The sequence below is a fragment of the Punica granatum genome, chromosome 3, assembly GCF_007655135.1.
Source record: "Punica granatum isolate Tunisia-2019 chromosome 3, ASM765513v2, whole genome shotgun sequence".
NCBI classification, from domain to species: Eukaryota; Viridiplantae; Streptophyta; class Magnoliopsida; order Myrtales; family Lythraceae; genus Punica; species Punica granatum.
The window spans coordinates 6,923,032-6,940,563 of record NC_045129.1 but is presented as its reverse complement, the minus strand read 5'-3'; the positions used below and the strand labels follow the sequence as shown (position 1 = coordinate 6,940,563).

Here is a 17,532-nt window from a genome sequence, read left to right as displayed (position 1 = left end):
TAGTATTTGGATATATATATATATATAATATGTATATACACATATATATAGTATTATTACACACTGAATATTGGTTAATTTATCAGCAAAAATATGCATATTAATTTATCTCCAATAAAAAAGAACTTTGATTATAATTTAAAAGATTTAAGAATATCTTACAAGTATAAGTTTATGTAAAATCAATACTTTGAATATTGCATGAGCAAAAAACTAGTATTAGTGTAAAAGAAAAGGTGAATATGCCTAGTTCATTAAATAAATATTGTCTAAAAAGGAAAAGATGTCCGAATAAATCGCCCAAAAAACATTGTTCACATATTAAAAAGGGAAAGCCGTCCACACTTGAATATTCGTGGGGGTAATTTCTGCTTCCACACACGCCTCTACATTATTGACCTATATACATTCTTTTTACCTAAATGGGGAAAAAGCCTAACCCAATCAAAACTTCTCGAACTTTAGGACCGCATGAGAAGAATGATGATAATTGTTATCAACGTACTTTAAAATTTTCCTTGATTTTTCATCATAATTTGACACCCATCAAAATCCTTCTCTATCGTCAATTAATATATGGATTGGGTTCGCATTTAAGATTAAAAGCTTTAGATCCATTGGCTAATCGCGGCTTCCATTATCGATTTTGGAGAGTTATTGGAGCTCAAAACTCCATGAATTCTTTTGTTTTCCGTAAAGCAATAATACGTAAACGGTTAATAGACTACACCATCTTAAGCTATAATCGAGACAATAATCGTACAACGATGAGAATATATAATGTCAGAATAAACAATGCGAAACATTCATCTTTCATGTATGCTATTTTGTTAGTGAAAATCATTACGTGGCACACCCAACTTTACGTACATTATTTTACAGTGAAGGAAATTCTCCAAACAATTTTTCGAAGTACTTTCGGTCTGTTCATGAATTAGTAATCTTGTGATTAATTTTCTAATGAACTTGTCATGTTTTCTCTCGTGTGTGTGTGTGTTCCATTAAATCAGACAGGAGATTAGAGGGATTCCCCAACTTGCACCAAACGTGGGAGGTAGGACAAGCTTGAATGGCAGTCATGTAAATTGCACGTGGCACAGGGTGTTTTCTTAATCCCAAGCAATATAAAGTCTCAGACAGTACACAAGAGCCTGAGATTATCAGTTCAGTTCTGCGCACTCACACCCCCCACTTTCCTTCCTCCTGCTAAAGGCAAAGACCAAATCATCACTCACTCTGTCTCTCCCTCCTTTTACACTCATCTGATCAGACAAACAAAGAGCGGGTGCTCCTACCCAAAATAGAAGGCAGAGGCAGAAAGATGACAATCACCATGGGAGACCAGGTTGAATCTGATCATGTGCTGCTCATCTCCCAGATGTTCCCAGGAACGTACGGTACTCAAGTTGTGCCCCAACCACCACAAGGTTTCTTGCTTCATTGTCTCTTCTTTTCTTTAACCCGGCCCCGGCCTTCTCTGTTATCGTATCTCGGGTTCCAGATTTCATGCTCTCGTTATTCACTAGTACTCCTCCATCAAGTTAATTGCGGCCTTCAAAAATAATATCGTAAGGTTATTATTGACTCGCTCATTCTATATACTCCTTATTTCCACTTTGTTTTTCCGGCATGTAATACTTCTACCAATATTTCATTTGGGCAGATCGATCCATAGTTTCCAAGGGCTCATTAACGGGAGGCCGATATTTAATCCGAAAAATGGATGAACCTTTCTCTAGCTAATACTGACCATGATAACTACAATTCTTTCCATGTTTTTCTGTAAATTAACTTGCTCTTGCGACGTGTGGATACTCTCCTTGATAATTATTCTTGCTTCTGATTGATTCTGTTGATGTCTTCGCGCAGGACCAAAGCTGAGAAGGCAGAGGCGGAAGAAGAGCAAAGGAGGAGAGGCGTCGGGTTCCGGGGAAGCGAAGAAGAGGAAGCTCAGTGCCCAGCAGGTGAATCTGTTGGAGCAGAATTTCGGCAACGAGCACAAGCTGGAGTCGGAGAGGAAGGACCGGCTTGCATCGGAGCTAGGTCTCGACCCGCGACAAGTGGCGGTTTGGTTCCAGAACCGGAGGGCCCGGTGGAAGAACAAGAAGCTCGAGGAGGAGTACTCCAAGTTGAAGTCCCTCTACGAGAGTACCGTCCTGGAGAAGTGCCATCTCGAAACCGAGGTACGTATCATTCTCTTCCTGACTGCACCCTCCTTAAATGTATTTTTATATCATCCATTTTAATTTTTAGCCAGGCATATAAATAACTAATTACACACACACACACATATATATCACCGTTCTGTCTCTGCTCCTGAAATTCATCTGATATCAATACTAATTTTATAGAGAACTATCATGATAGGCTAAAGAATACAAAAGTCAGATAATGCATTTTTTTCTTTTTTTGCTGATTAATTTGTGCCTCTCCGTAGTTTGAAGCAAAACTAGTGGTCTGATCAGCTCTCGAATCACACACTGCCAGGTAGGGATGTTCGGATCGGAATATCTTATTTTTTTCAGGATATCCGGACTTCACCCTCTAAGAAATAAGTTTTAAGATTTTGGAATCGGACCCTATCATGTTGAGTTTTGGAATCGAAACCTACTCGGAACCTGTATTATACCACAGGTTTCGGGTACCCTGTTAGAACTTGTAAATTTTTTTATCTCGCTAAATAAAATCGAAAATATCTCATTCATAATTAATGATTACGCAAAACAGAATGTCAACATAGATTTAAATTAATCAACAATACATCAACAAAGAATAATATGTCACGTCAATCTATCCATAAAATTAAACATCCGTAATAGGATCAAGTTCACCGAAGACACGCATATCATTGTCGAACCAAAGCTGCCAACGATAGGGGATGTTAAGCTTCCACCGAGAGAGAGAGAGGAAGAAAGTAAAGTAAAAGGGATAAATATATCAAAATATAATTAGGAGAAATTATTATCGGGTCCAAGTATTGATTCCGGTTTTGGATATCTTATATGTAGGAATCGGAACCGAAATCTATTTTTATTGATTCATAGTTTTAATTCTCGGATCCTATCTTTTTTTAATACGAGTTACGTGGACTCTATCCTAACGGGTAGGTTTTGACCGATTTCGGATATATTCAGTATCCATACACGCTCCTATTGCCAGGTCATTTTTTCGATTATTCTATTAGATGAAATATTTTTCTATTTCAGGGAAGACATATGAACTTAATTAGCGGAACGAGAGCAGCATGAAAAATTCGCTAATGGTACCAAATCCAAAACCTATTAATTTCATATGAATGATAAGGCTCACGGCATTTTCTAACCTCTTCCTAATATAAAACTTTTTTTTATGGGTAGATAATATATAACATTTTTATGGGTGAGATAAGAATATAAAACATTATTTTAAAGCACATTATCCTCTCTACATGACAGTAATAGTAATTTTATTTTATCCGATTAGTGATGAGTGATTTTATCTAATTTTATTGGCCCTCTCCCTCTATCTCAATTGCAGAATTTCCGTAACAAAAACAGGACAATTGCTAGTCGACTATCCCACTCTCGTCATTCTTTTTTTTTTTTTGGGGCAAAATGTTTTTGTTTTTATCGTTTTGGGTAATAAAATAAAATAAAAAATGTTTATTTTATGTGAAAGCTAAATGTTTCTGTACATAAATAAACATCATGGAAGAGTGCTCTGAGTGGTTCGATTTTGTACCAAATTTATCGACCGACTCATCTCCAAACTTCCGTGCAACCCACCAACTGATTTACAAATGATATGGTTTCTTCTCCTATCTCATCTACTGATACTGATGAGGACAAAAGGTGACCTCCACTGGCCCTTTCTTAAGATATTTTTTTAACGTGTTATCGAGTTACGATGACATACTTGATATTTTAATATAAGTATTTAACGATGCGTTTGGTTTCAGAGTTAAAGTAATTTTAATTTTGATTGTGAAAAAGGATAAATATTGTATAATGTGTTGAGTTAAAGTTAAAATTAAAATTTTTGACTTAAAAAATATATTTTTTTATTATATAGTGAATTGAGTTAAAGTTAAAATTTTTGTGATTTTAATTTTGAAAACAAACGGTTATAATATTTTTGATATTTATGATTTTATAAAATACTAGCACTTTAACCCTAAATAGTGAAAAGAAAAAGGTTGGATCAAAGAATAGGAAGGTGCCAACGCATTGAAGTGCAAAGTGTACGATTGACACATGCATATAACTAAAGATTCCGACAGCTCTCACCTCAGTGGTTCGTACGATGATGTTGGTGGGCTGTGTAGTATTCGAGGTGGCGGCACTGCACCTCGCCCAGCCCCACTTGCCTCTGCATGAGATGTACCCCCTTCATGTATACAGACATATCTATATAATATATAAACTTGAAATCAATGTAATAAATAGTGGCATAATTATTTAAATATACATACAATTTGAGCTAAATAAAATAAAATAAATAAATGCATATAAATTTAAAGTTTATAAATATTTTAATTTGTATATATATAAATATTTGAACATGAAATACATAATATATCCTCAAAATTTATGCATAAATATTATAATTACAAAACTATCATCAAACTTATGTTTACTGATTTTTTTGAAAGATTACCCTATTACTTTGCTAATTCAATATAGTAGTAATATATTAATTAATCATAATTCCTTAAGATATTTTGATATAATTATTAGTTATTTTATACCATCTATATAATATGTAAACTTGAAAATAGTGTAATAAATGATTACATAATTGTAAATATATATACAAATTGGATTTAAATTAGTAAATGCATATAAATTAAAATTTTAGAAATATTTTAATTTATATATGCATAAATATTTGGGACATGAAGTACTTTAATATATCCTCAAAATTTATGCATAATTATTATAATTACAAAATTATTGTCAAAATTATATTTATTGATTTTTTACTGAATTTCGAAAAAAAATAATTTGGAAAAAGTTACGCTACTACTTTACTTCTTCAATATAGTAGTAATATATTAATTAATCATAATTCCTTAAGATATTTGTATATAATTATTAGATATTATATACTATAGGAAAAAGACATAGTGTTTATGAAATTTAATTAAAAATAGTAAAGTTTGAATTAGATAAATTTAATTATATTTGTAGTAAAAGTTCCCGTGCGACATATAGGTAGAGAAACCAAGAATATGTATAGATATGTATGAAATTTTTAGTCCATATTATAAACGGTTCGTGAGACATACGATGGCCATGGGGCTTTGCATGAAATTTTCAGCTGTTGAATGGATATGATATTCCCATGTATGTACTGTATATAGTAGATTCTCATTTCGTAGTTGTACACTCTCTGGTCTTTTCGGTTACGGGGACATTCTAGTTAAATTATCACACCGACCAAGCTCAGAATTTCTATACGTCATTTGAGAAGAGTAAATATGATAGGGACATAATTTCCTTCACTAGTGCTGTAGTGGTGAAGTACAAGGTACAGATCATGCAATGGTCATGTGCAGGCCTCGATCGAACTAGTCTTTCCATTAATTTACAACGTGTGTGTAGTCTAGGCACGACCTAACGAGAAGCAACCTCTAGATCGATCATCCGACCAAGGAAAGAGTACTGTGTGCCGAATAGTTCTCTTACATTTGTTAACATTAACGCTCGATGTCCAGCATCACTCCTGGGTTATGCATGCGATGTATATGTATTATGCTTGCGTTTGCCCGAGCCGACGTTGTGCATGTGTGCTTCTGAGTTAGCCCCGTGATCTCATCTCGAGTCTCTTGACTAATAATTTTTATCGATCGATAATGACAGGTCCTAAAGCTTAAGGAGCAATTATCCGATGCAATGAAGGAAATCCAGAGGCTGTCGACGTCGCCGTCGGACGGCGGGGTTTCGAGCAACAGCCCGATCAGCTCCTCAATCTCCGATGTCGGCCCGCCTTTCCTCGGGGAGTTTGGGGCCCTAGAGGCTGCAGTCGGGTACGACGAAGATGCCGCCCTCTATGCAATTCCTGATGAGAATAGCTACATCCAAAGCATGGAGTGGTTCAGCCAATATCTGTAACCAAACACTTCTCTATTCGATCCATCCAAGCGTAATTACTAACCTATCTAGATATGTAATATATGTAGTATAGTGTATTGTAGATATAGTGGGGGCAATCTAATGTAAATTCTTGTCCTCCGTTAACCTAGCAATGACTCTGATATCGATGTTAAGCTTATTGAATAACTTGCTTGATCGATATAATTTTTTTCCACTAAACCGACATCCTGTGATTTACTTTAGTCTCGAAGTCGAAACTCGGAACGAACTTCTTTCAACCTTCGACCGAAGATTGAGCGTATGTTCTCAGTGGTCTAGTCGGTTCGCCATGATCATGTTCTCTTTATCGTTAATTACCCAATGGGCTGAGGGTCGAGAAAAGGCCCACAGCCCACGGCCCACGTTATGTACAGCTTGGTTCATCAATTATCAAATTAACGGCATATAAGACAACCCAGCTAGTTGGCTTCCCAAAGAGCCATTTCACGGTCCAAAATGAGCCCAACTAGATCTTGGCTTCTTCTTTTTTTTGGGGGACTTACTAGATCTTGACTAGGTTTATATATTTTCTAGTTTCCTTTTTTTTCCAGCCTATATTTTATATTCTTTTTTTTGTTTGGCTAGGTATATTTATAGTTGAAATTATAAAATAAAAAATAGAATCAAACTAAACTAAACAAAGCCTTGACTTTGATTTATGGCCCACTTAATAACGACATGTACTTGGCCCAACTAATTTCCATCTCACGAGCTACGGATGATGCTTGAACGACTTATCATAGGAAACATTGTTTTATGGATGAAATTTTCAAACCTATAATGGGTCGAAGGGTAAATATGTCGAAAAACCAACTGATGTCAATAACAATATGATTTATAATACTCTGCAAAATGAATATGTTCTACTTCAGTTGTTTTACTTTAATTGTAACAACTTGTGAATTTACGACCTTGTTTGGATTCCGGATTAAAAAATTTTAACTTTAACTCAACACATTACACAGCAAAAATATACATTTCTCAAGTCAAAAATTTTAACTTTAACTTTAACTCAACACACTACACAACAAAAACACACGTTTTCCAAGTCAAATTTATAATCTCATCTCATTTGTCTTTTTCCACAATCACAATCAAAATCAAAATGTTGTAGAAAAGAACAAAATGTTGTGCAGTGTATTGAGTTAAAGTTAAAGTTAAAATTTTTTACTTGGGAAATATGTATTTTTTTTGTGTAGTGGATTGAGTTAAAGTTAAAGTTAAAATTTTTGTGATTTTAACCCTGAAAATAAACGGGTTATTTAACTCTGAAATCAAATGCACAGTACAAATCCTTTGCTTTGCCGAATTGATTAATAGTAGGTGATTTGAATGTTTAGGTGCACGTTCAATGCCCATAATGTGCACGTGATGAATGTATTGATATTGCCCAAAACAAAAATTAACATAAAAAATTAAAGATGGAGACCAAAAGTATATTTATAAATAACAAAAGAAAAAATAAATCAAGAAACGAAAGAAAAATCGAAATTGGCATAATCAGCATCAGTAGATTTGGGTCTTGAGAAGCAGACATCCAATGGCCGAATGCATCACGAGCATCAAATCATATACAAAAATCCTCGTTAAATATACATATAAGATACGATACATATAAATAAATTATATTTAGATAAAATTCGGATGGCCACAAGTCAGAGGGTGTCATACCCCACCTGCAGATTAAGTATAATTAACATCGATAATCACACCCAATAATTTTCATGATTATCTCATCCCATCCTGTCTAGCCGACAAAATCAAGTGATTAGTCAGCCCTTTAAGTTGCGATCAACAATTCTCCCTCTTCTTTCCAATGGATGCAGCTTCTTTAAAACATAACTTTTATTATCATACAGTCATGACGTGTTCTATCTATAAAAAAAGCTTATGAATTATTCAATATTATCTCATAAAACAATTACTTCCTAACTCGCCGCAATAACTTACCATTGCCGCATCAATACATAAGTACAAGAGGGAGAGCTCGAAATCCGATTGTCCTGCCATTTATATGACAAAGCACATTATTACTTATATATATTTACCAGCGATACCGTAACGATATCATCATATGTGGCATTAAGACAACATGCAAATTGCAACAGCGAGTGTATGCGTTTTAAATATATAGACCATGTGCGCTACCGATTAACGATGATTGTTTGTATTTACAAACAAACTAGTATACGAGGATAATTTTCATTTCCTTGTTTACTTAATTTGGTAGGCAACGGTTTTCTTGTGTAATATAATTTCCAAATCATTTTTTGCTGTAAATAGATTAATTAATGGAGGGGACAATGCGTAGTCACGAACCTAATCCTATGAAACAATGACAGCTGGCGCCGCTCGCACGTGTCACCCCGGAAACCCTAGTCACCGCCCTATCGGACACGGCCACACCATATCACCACCAACATCACCAACTCAAACCCCCCTGTCTCTCTCTTTCTCTCTCTCTCTTGCTCTCTCTTCTGTTTTTCTCGTTTCCTTTCAGTTTCTTTCTCTTCCTCTGTCTCTCCCTCTTGTCTCTCTCAAGGAACTCTCCACTGCTCCAGCAGCTTCCCCGGTTGGTTGGCGGTGTCAATTTCTCTGCTCCGACTTCCCCCGCTGGTGGCTGGACCCTAGGACTCTCGCCGTCGGATCTGGTGGAGACAGCGGCCTCTACTACTCTCTGCCTCGCGTAATTCCGACAAACCAGGTCCCTCTCTGTCCCCCCAAGTTAGAGTTTTCGTGGCATGCTGAGCTGATTGTGATGCAGTGGAGAAGCTCCTTTCTCAATGGGATGCTTTGCTTGGGCCATTTTCTTATGGACTATTGAGCTCGATTCCGTGTCCTGTTTGTGGGTTACGTTAAATTTTACTTGGAAGGCGGTAAATTGAGCTTTTTAAGGTGATAGTAAGCAATTGCAAGCTTGGACGATGTCCCTGCTTCTCAAAGTTTGTCGCTTTGCTCCTCGGCGGGATGTTCTGTATTGCTCTACAATGTCTTAAATTCATTTAGATTGCTGGGGTTATCTTTTTTTCTTGGAGAATTCTGGAATTATTTGGTGCTTGATCAAGAAGTTACCCAGTTATGAGCTGCTTTTAGGAAATTTCTGCCCTGAAGTACAGAAACGGTTTCCATTTGTGTAAAGCTTAGGTGCTAAAGAAGTAGCCGCAATGGGTCTTGGCAGCTAATACACATGATTTGTGTAACCTCTTAATTATTGCTTGCATGGCAATTTGGGATTCATGGCTTCCTTATAACTTCAGTTGCATATCTTAGTGATGGTTGGAATTTAGGCATGTCAAGTTGTTCCGATCTTCAGCTGCAGGATGAAATTAAAATCTAAGTAACACCTGTTCAGTTGTCCCATCATGTTATATTGTTTGGAAGGGACCCATTGAGGAGAATATTTTAAGTCTTCATATAGAGGGTTTGCCACTTTTGTGAATTGTTGTATTCTGTCTGTGTACGGATGTCAAAGGAATGGTATTATTCAATTGCCATGCAAATTTCAGCTAATGGTTTATGTGCATACATTCATCGAGCAGGAGAAACTTTTCAAAGAGCTAGATAAACCTGTGAATCTAGTCAGGCTCTGTTGAAATATATAAGTGTGTGTGTATATATATATATATATATATAGCTGTGTTAATTAACATATTATGAAACAATTGCAACTAAGACAAAGATTGTTGGCGTGATAGTCATTTCAAATGGAAATTGAATTGAGTCGGTACTTTGTTCGGTAGCATACTCCATGCTTCTAATATTCGTTAGCATAATTGCTTGTCGATAGCTGATATATATCTACTTCATTTTCTGGGGAGAATGGCTGCTAGCATGAACATGTAAATAAGTAATTAAATTGTTCTACAGGAATGCGGGATTATGTATGCTTTCTGAAGTCATCTCGTTGAGGGTCGCAGATGCTTCTTAGCTATTAGAAGAGAAATATTGTACGATCTGTAGACAATATTTTGCTGTAGACAATATTTTGCTGGCCAATCATTCAAAATGGGGACAGGAGAAGAGACAACAGCTTCTAAATCGTCTAAACCTGCTTCTTCTTCTCAGGTGATCCCTCCTTCTTTTAGAAGCTTCACCCTTCCGGAGGTCTGCTCTCTCTTCATGGATCTGTCTTAATCCATTTTCTCTGCATTTTCAGGAAATACCTACAACTCCTGCATATCCTGATTGGTCAAGCCCTATGCAGGTTCTCAAGAAAATCTTGGATGACTAATTTCAGCCGCAGCTTTATATTTTGCAATATCAAGCATGCATGAGCTTACTTACCCATATTTTCCTCTAGGCTTATTATGGCACTGGCGCAACTCCACCTCCCTTTTTCGCTTCAACAGTTGCTTCCCCAACTCCTCACCCTTATATATGGGGTGGCCAGGTAAATGAACTCTCTATACTTGGAACATGTTTATGGTTGTGTTGGTGTTTTTGGAAAAGGATTGTCTTTCAGGCTTAACCTCAATCATTCTTATACAAATGGTTCTTCTCGTGACAATTTTGCAGCATCCAATGATCCCACCATATGGAACCCCTGTTCCATACCCTGCTATTTACCCTCCTGGAGGAATTTATGCTCATCCTAATATGGCTATGGTATGATAAAATTAAACCTTTGCTTAAGCAGTGACCCTTCTGGAAATCATTTTGAGATTCCGTAATAAAATCTTTTGCTTTATGCAAAATTAATTATATTGCTTCTATAGACTCCAGGTTCAGCACTGGCCAACAACACTGAGGTGGAAGGAAAGGGTGCTGATGGGAAAGATGGCGCCTCATCTAAAAAGAACAAGGCGGCTTCGGGAAATGCAGGATCAGGTGGGAACAAGACTGGAGATGGTGCAAAAGTAACTTCAGGCTCAGGAAATGACGGCGGTTCGCAAAGGTTTGTTTATCTTTTTGGAAAGTTCTAACTACATGTATCAGATAGATACAATCTTTGTTTGGTTTTCTTTGGTGGTTCGATAATTTGTGACTGGATTATGTGTTCTGATTGTTTTTTCACAGTGGAGAAAGTGGCAGTGAGGGTTCATCAGATGCTAATGAGGAGAACAATCAGCAGGTATCGAATAAGTATCAAGTATAAAATAAGATCTCAATTTTACTGAATGATATGATTGGTCTAACATGCTTCTGTTTCCATTTTTGGTTTTTATTTCTTTTTTTTTCAGGAATACGGTACAAGTAAGGACGGAAACTTTAATCAGATGCTTGCAGATATCCAGTTGTTTCTAGTTTTTTCCTTTCCTCTTGCAGATTCTTTTTTCTCATAAGAAATTACTCTTCCAGGAGGCACCACACAGAACAATTCAGCTGGAACGAATGTTCAAGCCTCTGTGACTGGTAAGCCTGTAAATTCCGGGCCTGCTACCAATCTTAACATAGGGATGGACTTGTGGAACTCATCTGCTGCTGCTGGAACTGCTAAATTGAGACCAACACCCACCGGTTCATCACCAATGGTCCCCGGTGCAATGATCTCAGATCAATGGATTCAAGTAAGGAACTTGCTGCCATTAATTTGTTTGTCTTTGATTAGCTTCACTCAGCTTTCTTATAGCTAGAGGGTACATTTGCCTCATGGAGGCGATTGTGAACAATATTTCTCATTTTCAGCCTTGTATGAAGCAGGAGAAAACTGTTTGTTGTAATAGAAACATCCTAGGATACATTTTTTAAGCCTGGGGTATCAATGAGTATGACCTTATGCGCTATTTGTTGTCCCGTGATATATGTTCTTATTCTGGTTGGAGAATATATCTCCAATCACCAATGAATTATCTCCCCGATAGAATTCATTGCTAAACAGGATGAGCGTGAACTTAAGAGACAACGGAGGAAGCAGTCCAACAGAGAGTCGGCTAGAAGGTCAAGATTACGTAAGCAGGTATGTAATGACTTGATCCATCTGTCCTCCGGTTCCCATTGTGATCCTTCCAGCTCAGTACCTTACTTGAGCTGGACCAAAAAATACAGATATGAAGTTTGTCGGACTCGGAATTGCCTTCGTGGACAAGTTATTATACATTCGTATCTGATTTGCCACTGCATTTGAAAAGAGAGTTTCTTCTTGTGTACCAAAACCTAGGCAAATATATGATTCGAATCATGAACAATAGATGAGCTTTTAATGTCTCGTGTTTTTTTGGTCACAATTAGGCGGAATGTGAAGAGCTTCAAGGTAGGGTGGAGACATTAACAAACGAAAATCGCACACTCAGAGAAGAGCTCCAGAGGCTTTCCGAGGAATGCGAGAAACTCACATCCGAGAATAGTTCCATCAAGGTAATACATAGTTTGACCTTAGGGGCTTTGAACTTTTAATCCGACAGCACCGCTGTAAACTTCTATACTTTGGGGAAACAGGAGGAACTAACCAGGATTTGCGGGCCTGAGGCGGTGGCTACCCTAGAACAGAGCTCTGAGTCAGGTCAGTCTCGGGGGAAGGAGGAATGAAGGCAATGGTAGAGACATGAGACGATCGTCACGATGGGGGTAGAAAATTTACTTTTGGCTCGGTTGGGTCTAAGAGCCTCTCTTCTCTCACTAATTCGATACCTTTAACCCACTGTCCTCTTTGTAACTGTTAACTGATTTTCACGGAATTCTAACCTTCAATGAGTCGAGGTCATGTTGATGATGTGATATGTATGCAAAGCAATTGTTAGTAAAAATCAATTGGGTTGGGGGAGAGGAATAGGTTTTTTTTTGGAAGTCACCCGTATCCTCGTAGTTCTTTTTTTCGGCTTTTGTTAATCTGATCGTAGTGTAATATTGGCTCTTGGTTCTACTATTGCTCAATGCCGAAGGTAATGGGATTGTACTTGGAGGTATACCTTTCTTGGCTTCCTGGCTCGTGTTCAAAGTTTTATTGTTTTGGACTTAATATCCAGTTGGTTAAAACTTAAGAGGGAAAGACTTGCACGAGTCTTCCGCCGAAGCAATTGCTTCAGTCGATAATAAACAGGACTCATATGGCTTGACAACAGAGCATCGATCAACAATGACAATGCAGTGTCCGACTGCACAACCGTCTGCGAGTAAGCAGGTTGGCCTTCTGGAATTTCAGTGGTGGTGCAAAAGACCTGCAGGACGCACAAGCACCTCGAAACATGCATGCTAGGTGGATTTCAGCAGGGTTAACAAACACAAGCTAAGCGAAACCATGTATGAGCTGCGGACTGACTCGGTTCTGATCCCTCATCAATATTGCAAATGATTCCTAAATCGCACCATGCACACATTTTTATTACCATTGTTTAACGTATCGTGTTGGATTATTAAACTAGGCAAAAAAAATTTTTTTTGCAGCAAGAGGGTAAACGACAAGGGAAAGGACAGGATATTCGCTAGAGTCTCGAAAGAAAGTGGACGAAATTAGATTATCTATATATATATATATGTATTAATTTTTGGATTTTTTCCCCACTTCACCATTACATTTATCATAGATATGCAAAAGAAAAAATAAAACTCTAACCAAACATGTTTGTTTGGATTATGTACTTGCAAAAAGTAAAACTTAAGTACCAAACACCCCCAAAAAAAAATAAAAGCCGAAACTAACATAACTTAGAGAGAGAGAGAGAGAGAGAGAGAGAGATAGGGATTTTTTCGAATAAATAATAACATCCCCATAATTTCTTTTTTTCTTTTTTTCAGTGAAAATGTTTCTTTAACACTCTCGATTAATATTATATAAAATTAATTAGCCCTGCCATCTCCCTGCGGCCCAATGAGAAAAAAATATATCCTACATCAGAACCTCCAAGCTGACGTGGCAACCAGAGCCCTGTCATGCCAGCAGAGCACCAGCTCGGCCTGCCGCTTCGCCACGTGGAAGCCCCTCACCTGTACCTTCCCCAGCAGGCACTCCGCCTGGTAGTCCGCGAACTGGCTCAGCTGCACCGCCCTCATCCCCGCCGCCTGGAACACCTCCCTACCCGGCGGCACCGCCCCCCTCTTGGACGCCGATGCCGCTGCCTCCACCGCCGAGTTGATCCTCGGCTGCATGAGATACGTCTCGATCTTCCTCGGCCAGTCACCTCCGCCGCTGCCCGCGCCTCCACACCCCGCTGCAGCATCGAGGGACTCGAACACGGTGCTGTAGTGCTCGAGGCAGCTGACGAAGCTCCTCCTGAATGACCCCGAGCCGCCTCCTGTGCTGCCGCAGAGGCCCCACCATGGCTCGGAGTCCCCGAAAACGACTACTTTTGGGGACAGGCGCCTCAGGTCGCCGAGGAACCTGGCAACGTGCCCAGCCGATCCGAGGCGGAAAATTGTCCCCGGCGACAAGTGGACGGCGAGGCTCTCCCCATCTACAAACTTGACCGCCCTGAACGACAACATGTCGAAGGCCCGGTTCAGCACGAAGTCGATGCTGAAACGGAGGTTCAGGTCGTGGGCGAACTGGGCGAGGTTTTCGCGGATAAGCCTCGTCTCGACAGCGTACTCCTCCGCCACCACGGCGGTGACCCTCAAAGCCGGGGCGTGCGAACCACGGGCCCTCTCGGCCACCTCCCGCATCAGAGAGGCGTACTGGCCGCCCAGCCCGATATCGAAGTCGACGATGTGGACGAGCGGCGAATCGTCCAGGGTTTCAAGGAGGGCCTGGTTCGCCGTGAAGTGGGAAAACATGGAGATCGGCGAGATCCCGGAGAAGGCCTTGTAGGCCTTTATGGTCTGGACGATGTCCGGCCACGTCGAGAGCTGAGGGGGAGAACAGTTCGAGCCTGAGACGAGGAGGGACTGGAGAGCCTCCTTGAAGAAGAAACCAGCTCGGTGGAGTGGCTTCCCGGCGGGGGAGCGGAGCCGATGATTGAGCCGCGCCAATATCACCTGAGCGGGCTGTAACTCGCCAGAGTCGACGCAGTCCGCGACCTGAATCAGCTCCTCGAGGAAATCAAACGCAAAACCCCAATTGTTGCAGACCTCTCCCCCAAGCTCGAGGCTACCGTAGTTACTGGTCGGGACATGGGCCAAGCTCTGGTGGCAGGAGCCGTAAACGTCGGAGAGGGCGGCGAAATCGGAGGAGTTGCTTACGAAGTGGGTCGACTCGGGCGGGTTGAGCGGCGCAGGGGCGGAGACGTCGTCGTGGAGGTCGAGGTCCTTCATGATGGAGTCCCAGTCAAGGGACTGGAGGGCGTGGTGGTGGCCATCGCCGTCGCCCCAACCATGGTGCGGCTGAGGCAGGGTGGTGGAGGTGAGGTCCGAGGAGGCAGGGGGAGGCTTGAGGTCGGAGGAGGAGACGGGGCTGCGGAGGTCAAGCACCGAGGTGGGCTCATAGGAGCAGAGGCTCAGGTGGTGGTTGTTACCGGCGGGGATAGCGGCGGCGGCGGGAACCGAGATATTGGGTTTCAGGGAATCATTGTTCTGCTGTTGTTGAGAGGTCGTGACGGGGACTCTCATATCTCGATCAATTCCCACTCTTGGAAGAAGAAGAAGATTGCGATCTTATGATATGGGGTTTGGATTTTGGGCGTGTTCTTCAGGAGGCAGAGAGTGGGGGGGGATTGGAGGAGAAAGGGGCGATGGGGTTTTATCTTTGCGTGCTTGAGTCCTCAAAACTCCCATGGAATGGACAAATGGGCCCCCCATAACTTTTCTCAGTGGAGGAATGGGGAGGGAGGTGAAAGGAAAACATGAAAATAGAACATCTCCATCTATCGATCGATCCGTCGATGGATCACCATCGAAATGGAGTTGGGGGTCGGTGCATTAACATCCACGCATGGTTGGAGCAATCATCGACGAATTACCGTTAAATGTGATAATTTAGTAGTTTTAAATTTACTCTCATGTGGTTTGGTAATCCCGATATTTTCGGGTACAAATTCTCTTTTATGCATTTGTGTTAAAATATTTATTAGAAGTGTGCTATTCGTTTGGGCTTGAAAGATATCGACTTTTTTGAATTATATTAGGCATTTGGTGTCGTTAAGCTGGACGGGATCAATGCTTGTATTAGTATTCAGTTCGTCTGATATATTTGCGATTGCATATGAGAGTCCGAACATTACTACGTAGGGCGAAGCAACAAGGTTCTGCCTACCAATTTTACTTATAAAAGAAAGTCATCGATGAATTGTGATGCCACGACTCTCAAGGAAGATAAGAATTGATCAGAGTCCGCCAGTAACTATATATATGTATATGTCCTTTTGGAGAAAACTAGCTGACTCGCTCGTGCAGTTTGAATAGAACTGCAAGGGATTCTAGTTCGTCTAATAAGATTGCAGTTGTAGCGATTGAGGGACATAGCATATGAGGAAAGGGTCCAATGTGTCTAGTGTTAGGTCACCACTTGATTGAGACCATGGATCGTGCTACTTTTCTTGCGATACGGAGCATTAGGATTGGGAAATTCTTCGGTCATTCGATCTCCCTAAGTGGCTTGGGGATATACCAACTGGACTGCAACAAATGGTATTAATGACTAGTAGCCAACAGTAAATTCATATAATAGAAGAATTTCACTAACTCGTCACCGTTTGCGTCATTGTAAAATAAGACCATTCAATTATTATTTTTTAGACGGATAAACTCGGTGATGTTTTAAAACCCTCAAACTGGATCGAGGTCCCATCTTTGGTTCCTTTTCGGAGGCCTAAGTCAAGTGTCGAGATTGTCTTAATTCCACTCGAACGAGAGGATGATGAATGAACTATTATGTACGTCAAAGGCTTGTACTAATGGTAATGGTGGCAAAGGAGAGGAGGCAGTGGAAGGCCCACCACGACACGAATGAATGGAGAATGGGGAGATGAAGGGAAGGGAAGGGAAGGGAAGGGAATGGAAGAATGGGAATGCGATTGCCAATGCCATGCGAGACACGAGTCCGACTTCACTTTTTATCTCCCCCTTTAAAGAAGGAAGAAGCTTGCCCTTCAAGTCAATGTCTCCCCCGCGGCCGGCCCCGCCCCGCCCCTCCTCTCTCTCTCTCTCTCTCTCTCTCTCTCTCTCTATCGTTGATGTGACGCAATACCCTTTCTCTTTCCTCTCTCTCTCTCTCTCTCTCTTAATTTCAAAAACAATCTGTTTAATTCCATTTTTTCAATCATGATATGTGATATAGGCATGGCCGCATGTGGACAAGGACGTCAAAACAATAACAATCTAAACTCTCGGAGTTTTCCTCCATATAATATATGCAGGATAATCATACTTATAGATTTTGATATTATCATCACCATTAATCAATTGAATTAGGGTAAATTCCAGACGCATGCTCCATAATTTCGCAAAATAAAACCTCCTTCTTTTAAAATGGGACACCTATCACCGCTCATTTAGTTGTTGCGGCAACTGTCTCAGCACAACATGAGCCCTCAAGCTAACTCGGTAGACTAAAACCACCAGCACGGTGATCTAATGGTTAAGTATCAAGTGTTATATTTGAACATCACGAGTT

At 40.0% G+C, this 17,532-nt stretch overlaps 3 protein-coding genes across 4 annotated transcripts; 2 read left to right on the top strand and 1 right to left on the bottom strand.

The window, feature by feature from the left end:
• Positions 1-1,165: 1,165 nt before the first annotated feature.
• Positions 1,166-6,293, top strand: LOC116199010 (homeobox-leucine zipper protein ATHB-40). Its single transcript, XM_031529294.1, has 3 exons — positions 1,166-1,427; positions 1,870-2,183; positions 5,841-6,293. The coding sequence occupies exons 1-3, from the start codon at positions 1,322-1,324 to the stop codon at positions 6,090-6,092; spliced, it is 672 nt and encodes a 223-aa protein (XP_031385154.1). The 5' UTR covers positions 1,166-1,321; the 3' UTR covers positions 6,093-6,293.
• A 2,237-nt stretch (positions 6,294-8,530) lies between these two features.
• Positions 8,531-12,971, top strand: LOC116199140 (G-box-binding factor 1). 2 transcript variants are annotated; one of them, XR_004155474.1, is made up of 12 exons: positions 8,531-8,817; positions 9,981-10,178; positions 10,270-10,317; positions 10,414-10,503; positions 10,629-10,718; positions 10,829-11,007; positions 11,130-11,184; positions 11,294-11,306; positions 11,412-11,620; positions 11,915-12,009; positions 12,282-12,407; positions 12,489-12,971. XR_004155474.1 is itself a non-coding variant. In XM_031529434.1 (12 exons), exons 2-12 carry the CDS (start codon positions 10,119-10,121, stop codon positions 12,576-12,578), a joined length of 1,038 nt encoding a protein of 345 aa, XP_031385294.1. In that variant the 5' UTR covers positions 8,536-8,817; positions 9,981-10,118; the 3' UTR covers positions 12,579-12,971. The 2 variants fall into 2 exon arrangements, 1 of the variants encoding a protein (XP_031385294.1); XM_031529434.1 differs by having other exon boundaries at positions 8,536-8,817; positions 11,932-12,009.
• A 510-nt stretch (positions 12,972-13,481) lies between these two features.
• LOC116199139 (scarecrow-like protein 15) lies at positions 13,482-15,768 on the bottom strand. The gene has a single exon (XM_031529433.1). It carries the CDS (start codon positions 15,528-15,530, stop codon positions 13,881-13,883), a length of 1,650 nt encoding a protein of 549 aa, XP_031385293.1. The 5' UTR covers positions 15,531-15,768; the 3' UTR covers positions 13,482-13,880.
• Positions 15,769-17,532: the final 1,764 nt, after the last annotated feature.

Excerpts from the sequence above, each read along its gene's own strand:
- LOC116199010 (XM_031529294.1), top strand. The coding sequence starts at position 1,322 with ATGACAATCACCATGGGAGACCAGGTTGAATCTGATCATGTGCTGCTC. Across the intron at positions 1,428-1,869 it reads TGTGCCCCAACCACCACAAG|GACCAAAGCTGAGAAGGCAG; the intron begins GTTTCTTGCTTC and ends GTCTTCGCGCAG. Across the intron at positions 2,184-5,840 it reads AGTGCCATCTCGAAACCGAG|GTCCTAAAGCTTAAGGAGCA; the intron begins GTACGTATCATT and ends CGATAATGACAG.
- LOC116199140 (XM_031529434.1), top strand. The coding sequence starts at position 10,119 with ATGGGGACAGGAGAAGAGACAACAGCTTCTAAATCGTCTAAACCTGCT. Across the intron at positions 10,179-10,269 it reads AACCTGCTTCTTCTTCTCAG|GAAATACCTACAACTCCTGC; the intron begins GTGATCCCTCCT and ends CTGCATTTTCAG. Across the intron at positions 12,010-12,281 it reads GGTCAAGATTACGTAAGCAG|GCGGAATGTGAAGAGCTTCA; the intron begins GTATGTAATGAC and ends GGTCACAATTAG.
- LOC116199139 (XM_031529433.1), bottom strand. The coding sequence starts at position 15,530 with ATGAGAGTCCCCGTCACGACCTCTCAACAACAGCAGAACAATGATTCC.